The 8218-nt window shown below is 55.4% G+C and overlaps 1 protein-coding gene across 1 annotated transcript; it reads right to left on the bottom strand.

Annotated features, from left to right (window-relative positions):
• Window positions 1-6742: 6742 nt before the first annotated feature.
• Window positions 6743-7932, bottom strand: LOC119367573. Its single transcript, XM_037633053.1, has one exon. The coding sequence runs from the start codon at window positions 7754-7756 to the stop codon at window positions 6932-6934; it is 825 nt and encodes a 274-aa protein (XP_037488950.1). The 5' UTR covers window positions 7757-7932; the 3' UTR covers window positions 6743-6931.
• Window positions 7933-8218: the final 286 nt, after the last annotated feature.

Here is an 8218-nt window from a genome sequence, read left to right as displayed (position 1 = left end):
TGACAGGTCGGACCCACCAGCTATATCTTCGCACGCAAGGAAGTGCCTCCTTATTACACACAAAAAAGTGAATACTCCCCCTGCTAGCTGGGACCCAGCATAGTGGGAGGCTGACTTGTGGGCCTATTAAGTTGACGGGGACGGAGGGCTTTGTCAACTTAGTCAATATGAACGATTCCAGCTCCAGTGACCGTACGATGTCCATCCAACGGTCGTCGTGCTTCTTCAACCTCTGGTCTTCTTGCTCCAGCCGCCCAAAGCAGCGCCGGTCGTGCCGCCTGCTCCTGCCTCCCGTGGTCGGATGTGCTTCCGCGGAGGACTCACCGCCCCCTACTACTCCCACCGCTGGCCAGGCCATCCCACCACTCACCCACACCCCCTGTTATTCTGATTATTTCTGCGGCGACGACAGCCTCACACCGAAGCCAAACCAGTGACCCCTCATAGTCCTCTCCGCATGGGCATCCATTGCCGCATCTTCCCCGGCTCTGCGTCGTCCCCTTCCTAGGCCTCGCTGTCGTCCACCACCCTGGTGCTCTTGGCGCGGCGTGGTCAACTTGGTCAAGGAACGGCTTCCATCGAAAGAGCACTGTACGTGGAGAGGCTGAAAGCTGGGTCCACCGCCGCAGCAAGGAAGTGCCTCCTTATTACGCGGAAAATAATGATTCCTCCACCTGACAGCGGGGACCCACCGGACGGGCCATCGTATTTCATGAAAAAAAATTTTTTTCCCCTGACTGTTGGGACCCACCAGCTACATCTTCGCATGCAAAGAAGTGCGTCCGAAAAAAAAATGATTCGCCCCCTGATTGCTGGGACCCACCAGCTACATCTTCGCACGCAAGGAAGTGCCTGACAGTCGGGACCCACCTGGTCGAAGCGTACGTAGCATTGTCATTCTGGTTGCGAACGTGTACGTACATACTAGTCGATGTAGAGGCATACACGTGTCGTAGTAGAGGCACGCACATAGCATATACACGTACGTACAACAGCCAGGGTGCAAGAAACTAAATACGGTCACGTACGTACATACGGGCAGGGTCTCGAACGCCTACTCACGCATACGTATGACCAGGGCTCGTGTACATGGCTGGGTCGGAACAGAGAAACTGTGTCGTCTCGTGTTCATGGGGATCTAACCGGCTGGGTCGGAACGGAATGCGTCGTCATGTTCATCAGGAGGGCTTGGACAGAACAGCCAATGGAAACGAGGCTTGGCGTACCGCATAACGGAGGAAACGGCCTTGTGTTCGACCGACCACGATCGAAATAGGATCCTGTTCATCAGAAGGGGTCTGGTGTACCGCAAAACGGAGGAAACGAACTTCTGTTGGACCTCCTACGGTCGAAACGGGGTCCTGTTGATCCGGAGGGGTATGGCGTACTGCAAAACGAAGGAAACGGACTTGTGTTGGAGCACTACGGTCGAAACGGGGGTCCTGTTCATTAGGAGGGGTGTGGCGTACCGCAAAACGGGACTCCACGGGACACTGTTCATCTCCACTGTCGACCTCCTCCACCTCCACGGGCTACTGTTCATCCACCATCGACCTCCTCCAGCCTCCACCTGTGACTATTCATCCACGAGCTCCTGTTCATCCAGCCTCCACCGCGCGCTCCTACATCGGCTACTGTTCAACCAGTCCTCTCCACGGGCTCTTGTTCAACCACCCCTCCACAGGCTACTGTTCATCCACCCCTCCACCGGCTACTGTTCAACTAGCCCTCCACCGGCTACTGTTCAACCTTCCCTTCGCGGGGTCCTGTTCATCCAGCCCTCCACAGGGTCCTGTTCATCCACACCCAACCGGCTCAATCAATCGGGGTCCTGTTCATCCAGCGGCAACCCCACGGGGTCTTGTTCATCCAACCCCAACCGGGAACTGTTCATCCAAACCCCCCAACAATGCTCACTGTTCATCCAGAGGCAACATCGATCGGCTTCAGTTAGCAGCAGTAGCGATGGAATAGCTCGATCGCTCGGGTTCAGTAACGCGTAGCCTGCAGTGCAATCGCTCGGGTTCAGTAAGCGAACGCCTCGCTCGGGTTCAGTTAGAGCCCAATGCCTCGCACCCACGCGCGTACGTGTACGAGAGAAACGTGCATCGCTCAGCCCCCGACCACCCACCGTAACCGGAAACTCCCCAAAAATTTCCTCGCCCTCACTTCTACCACGGTTTTTTCTGTCATGGACGACCCAAAGAATGTCATGCAGCTGCGTCTCCGGCCCGCCCAGGAGGAAAAGCCCATTTTCTGTCATGATTTTTTGTCATAGAAGTAGGAGCCCACCACATCTATGATGATACCGGGTTTTGTCACAATTACCGTCATAGAAGTGTCATAAGTATGACAGAATTTTTTTTCGTTCAGCCCAAAATGTCACGGATGTGTCTTTTTTTTGTAGTGTCACTTGGGTAGATCTTCATGAAGTAGGCGATCTCCTTGCCCTTACAAGCTCATTCGTTCAACTCCACAATCTTGACGGAGACTCCGAAGTGACACCTAACCAATCTAGGAGACACCACTCTCCAAAAGATAATAGATGGTGTGCTGATGATGAACTCCTTGCTCTTATGCTTCAAATGATAGTCTCCCAAACACTCAACTCTCTCTCACAGATTTGGCTATGGTGGAAAGATGATTTGAATGGAAAGCAACTTGAAGAACGCTAGAGATCAAGATTCTTGTGGTTGGATTGGAATGTCTTGGTCTCAACACATGAGTAGGTGGTTCTCTCTCATAAAATGAATAGTGGAAGTGTAGGCATGTTCTGATGGCTCTCTCCACGAATGGAGAATGGGTGGAGGGGTATATAGAGCCTCCACACAGAATCTAACTGTTACACAAAAATTTCCAAACTCGGTGAGACCGAATAGTGAAACTTGATCAGACGATTCAGTTCAAAATGTGAGCGTTAGGCTTTTCGGTGGGACCGACAACATCAACTCGGTGGGACCGACGTGCTAGGGTTAGGGCATAACTTGATCTCGATGAGATCGATCACATGAACTCGGTGGGACCAATTTTAGCAATACGCAACTAGAGAGTTGGTCAGTCAAACTCGGTGGGACCGATCGCTCATTTCGGTGAGACCGAAGCATTACGAAAAGGAAACAGAGAGTTTGCATTGCGAACTCGGTGGGACCAACCGCTCATTACGATTAGACCGAAATGTTATGAAGGGAAACAGAGAGTTTGCAATCCCATCTCGGTGAGACTGAGATCCCTATCGGTGAGACCGAACTGATTAGGGTTTATGGCAGTGGCTATGTCAAATGAATTCGGTGGCGCCGGATAGATCAAATCGGTGGGCCGAGTTTGGCTTTAGGTTTAGGATGTATGTGGAAATGAGAAAGTGGTTGAGGGCTTTTAGAGCATATTACTAAGCATTTTGAGCAAGTAAGCCATTAAGCAACATGTCATCCCCTTTTAATATTATTGGCTTTTCCTATGTACTCAATGTGATCTTGAATCACTGAAATGAAAATGTAGAGTCTTGAGCTTTTGCCAATATGTGCCATTAGCATTTTGAGGGGTCCACATTTCTAGTCCATGTCGTGCCAATCATTGAACTTTCTAAAATGATCATCTTGAAAGAGTATTAGTTCAATGAGCTATATGTTGTTAAGAATTACCAAAACCACCCAGAAATTAGTTGCACTTTCACCTTGTCGCTCCCCAGATCTGCCCGCGTCTCCGTCGCCACCACAGGAGCAGGATGCCTCTCCCTTGCCGCCGCAGGTACAGGTGCAGGGAGGCCCATCACCGCGCCGACCACAAACTCCGATGAGCCTGTCGGAGCACAACGGCGCGAGCGAAACGCTCTCCACTTCATCGATTGCCTTGGATCGTCCGAGTCTGCTTCCTCCATCGCCCACAGCAACATCCTGAGCGCCCCCACCGGTTCTCCCGACGGCGTGAGGCGCCAACTTCCGCCTCGATGAGCTTCTTGTATGCCGCCCCCGCCGCCTCCTTCAGATCCCGCTGCTCCGCAAACTAGGAGATGATCTCCATCAGCTTCTTGAGCTTCTCCTCGTTCCCTTCGGCAATCACTGGCGCCCTTGCCTCTAATCTCGACTTCCAGGACGCCATGGCTCTTCTCGCTCGGCGCTCTCGCTTGTGGGAGTGGAGGGGAGTGGATCTCGTCGAGTGGGGAAGGAATGGCCGCTCCGCTCCGCAACTTTAATCCCCGCCATTCCCGATGCTCCTCCTCCTTGACCTCGATTCTCAGATCGCGCCACGCCTCCGTGCCAAATCCCCAGCACCCTGCCCACCAAAACAACGTGACACGGGAACTGGATTTGTGTACCTTCCCGTATCGCCTCGTTTTCGTGTACCCGCACCGCGTCGACCCGAACCTCGTGGTCGTCCAGCAGCGTCAGCACGGCGAGCCGCCTCGCTGGAGGAGCACCCCTCGCCGGAATAGCAGCAACGCCGGCGCTGCTAGATCGGATACGAGGTGAACCGCCCATCTTCGATCGGGGGATCTGCCTCGCTCGTGTCGTCGTGAGGGCTAGGGCTGATCGCCCGTGTCGCCCATGTCGCACGAGACATCTCCCCAGCAAGATTTATAATGGTTCAAGCCGGCTCCATCGATGGTGCTGGCCAATAGACGGACACGCAGTGCTGCACATTGGACGGGCGGTGAATCGCAGGAACTTCCATTTCACTCGCCTTTCGTCAGTGCGCCGCTGCTGCAAATCCATACTACTACCGCTCATTGCCTGTCTCAACTTGCAGGCATCTTTGGAGTGGATTCCCAACCCCCACTCGCCCCATGGCTGTGCTTATTACTGTAATCAGTAGCACTAGTAGTAGTATAATCTCACGAGAGCCAGGATGCTAATAGACAGACACAGACACACAGACAGATGGACTGGTAGAAGTACCTTGAGGACCAGGTTGGCGTCGGGGACCGAAACATTCCATTTCGCTGCGGAGTTGGCAAGGCACCGTGAGAATAATTTGATTAGGCTAGCAGTAGCAGTATGGATTAGGCCTGGTATATCTAAGCACTTTTAGCCGCCTCGGAAATGCGAACCAGTGGCTGCAAACAGAACAGTGCAGCCTTTCCCTCGCAGCAGTGCGAGACGCCATGATTGAGCTTCTTGTTTATGCCCCCTCCCGTGTGCACTCCGCAGCACACATCATAGACAAGCACACGCAGTTTTTGTTACTTTGTCCCGCTACAAAATTCTGCCTTTTGCAGTACGGGCTAGCGCCACCTTTTTCAGTGACCCTGCTCCTTGCGCCCCTCCCGGCGGTATACAACATACGCATTTCAGCCTCACGCCGCCACTCGATGGTGATTTCGGCGCGTACCATTCGATTACCTACGCTCGCTTTTCTGCTTGTAGCGGGCAGACCAAAGGCACTATCCGTGTGAGAAACGAGGCGTGCATTTGTGCGTCTTTTTCTCTTTTGCTAAAGTCTGAATCTGGAGTAGCAAGCAAGGGCAAGGTGCCGCGCTGGAGTATGTTGTAAAAAATCAAGGTGCAGCGTTGTCTCTGTCAGTTTGAGCACGGGAAAGCGGCGACCGTCCCGATTCGTCCGTAGCGCTGTAAAAGTGGCGGTTAGGTGCCAGTTAGACGAGCTAATGAACAACAAAAGTTCCGAACCGCTCCAACGATCGGGACTCTCACCTAATCCCTCCACGGGAGGAAGGAAACAACCAGTTCCACGATCAAGCTGGGCTACTACTACTACTCAAAACTCCCGGGACTTGGGCAACAGCAACGTCCAGCACGCCGTGCACGCGTGACAGCAGCCGAAAGCGCCGCCCGGCCGTGCCGATCGAGTGCTCGGCCGCTCCGACCGCGCGGGTGGGCGTCGCCGTCAGGAACGGATTATGAGACCCGCACCCCGCCGGCAGGTCGCCGTCGCCACCGACCGCACGCAATTGTGGCAGCATCGCCATATACGCACGACGAGCGGGCGGGCGGGCGGCACGAGCTATACGCGACCCCGTGGCTCACCACGTCGCCGTCTCCATATCCTTCGGGATACGAGAGGACGAAAAGTGCGCCTACGTAGTACAGGAGGTAGACGCGGACTGTAGACCGACCGCTCGACCATGTCGTCACGGCGTATCCACGGGCCGCGGCGACGTTTCACTCGGCGGATGGAAGCGAGCTCCGCCACGGCGTCGGTTGTTCGGGGCCGTCGGTCGCCGACACGACTGGAGCACGGTGACTTGGCGGCGAGCCCGCCTAGAAGAGACGAGTTTCCGCCGGGGCCGAGGAGAAACGTCTGCATGCGGGCGTCGGCTGAAAGCCGCTCGTCCCGTGCTGGCTCGCCAGGCGCCTGCGCTGCACGGTCACTGCCTCACGCCTGTCGCGGTGGAGAGCAGGAGAGGGAGAGGGGCCTGGCATCCTCGCCATCAGCGCCGCACCGAGCTTGTTGTCAGTGCACGTCGTCGCAGCGGAAGAGTTCACGTGCTGGAAATGAATTCAGCATGGATGGATATCTGTGTGTGGATTAGTCGTGTTTTATAAACATTGACTGACAGCCCTGACGGGCAGACAGTTCAGGATGGGTGTACCCTGTGTACGTGCATGAGAGCGTCAGTCGAGAATTCAGACGAGTATTCTGGTATTCATGAATGAATTTCTCTGGTGGCAAGATTCCAGCAACAAGTGCTAACGACAGAAGGAGAAGCTGCGTAACGATATAATAATATAAAAATAAAAATACAGTTTCAAATTTGCAATGGCATATCCTGGCATTGAATTGCCACAAATGCACGATCAAATACTCTATCTTCAAGATAGAAAGTCATGGTGGACTCCTTGAGATCTGTACAGACGAGTTATTTGTTTCGAATTAAGCGTCTCATGTTAATCAAACAAGAAAAAACAATCTAATGATCAAATCTAAATGCTTCTCTGAGCATGAGCAGCTCAGAGAAATGCACGATCTTTACACAAGATTACTTCCTCGCCTTGGTGATGGACAGCTCTTCGAGCCAGTCCAGGATCCTGATGCGACGCCCGCCGCGGCCTCTCTTGACGTTCTCATCCGCGAGTCCGCTTTTCCTCGATGCCGGAGGCAGCTTGACGGACTCGACGACGTCCGGCGAGCACTTGCATCCGAAGCCGTCACCGAACAGCCCCGCGCCATGTTTCCTGAAGCTCCTCTCAATGGCGCTGGCGGCCTGCTCGAACCTAGCGCTCCTGCCGCTGCCGCCTCTCGACGCGGCGGTGATCTTGGCCCCATCGGCGCAGCGCGGCGGGTACACGTCCGGGGCGCCGACGACGCCGAGGCGTATGATGCCCCACCCGGCGGGCGGCGGGGCCGACCCCGTGCTCCGGCGCGGCCGCGAGCGCAGCTGCGGCGACGGGCTCGGGTGCGCGTAGAACAGGCTGCTCGACAGGGACCTCCGCGGCGGCGCGGCGGCGTGGTCGGAGGAGGCGCTCTTGGACGAGTGGCTGCGGCTGACGCAGCCGCTGCTGCTGCCGCTGGAACTCGCGCTCCGGCAGTCGGAGCGCGAGCCGAAGCCCGCGGTGGACGCGACGGACTCGGACCGCGGAAGCAGGACAACGGTGGGGGCGTCGGCGGAGGCGGTTGACGAGGGGCGGAGCGGGAGGAGCTTGCCGTGGGAGAAGAGCTCGTCGGCCACGCACATGTCGTCGGCCGCGGCCGCGCCGGCCGAGACAAGGCCGCCGGTGGACAGGACGCGGAACTCGAAGTCGTCGGCCGCCTCGGGGGTGGAGCTGTGGGTGGCTTCGCGGGGCTCGTGAGGGGCGTCTGCCATGGTCGGGGTTCTTTCCTTGGTCCAAGGGGAAGGAGTGGGGAAGAAGAAGAAGAGATGGTCGCGGGGTTTTGTTGCGTTCTGGTCTTCTTCTTTTTGGCCTGTTCGGTTTTCACTCCGAAGAACGGGAAGAGGACGGGAATAGAAACAGAGGAGAGGCTGTTTTTTTTTGCGGGTCAGAGGAGGGGCTGTGGCTACGGTGCTGGGGCCCTGGGATGTCAGTACCATGCGCAGTGCTTAAATAGCGCATTGGTCGTCGATGCGCAAAACTTGCTGGTCAACGGTACCAGCCGGTTGCCCCTAATTTTGGAGGGAATTTATGACGCTACCGCTGGGGCAATTATCCCGACGTTGCCAAAAGGAAGCTCAAATTGGCTCGACCACCCCGTTGTTGCGTAGCGCATGCCTCGCGTACACAAGAACCGAGTCAAACTACTATGAGAAAATATATTTAATCTTTGGAAA

The sequence above is a fragment of the Triticum dicoccoides genome, chromosome 2B (assembly GCF_002162155.2).
Source record: "Triticum dicoccoides isolate Atlit2015 ecotype Zavitan chromosome 2B, WEW_v2.0, whole genome shotgun sequence".
NCBI classification, from domain to species: domain Eukaryota; kingdom Viridiplantae; phylum Streptophyta; class Magnoliopsida; order Poales; family Poaceae; genus Triticum; species Triticum dicoccoides.
This window is presented reverse-complemented; position numbering and strand designations above follow the sequence as displayed.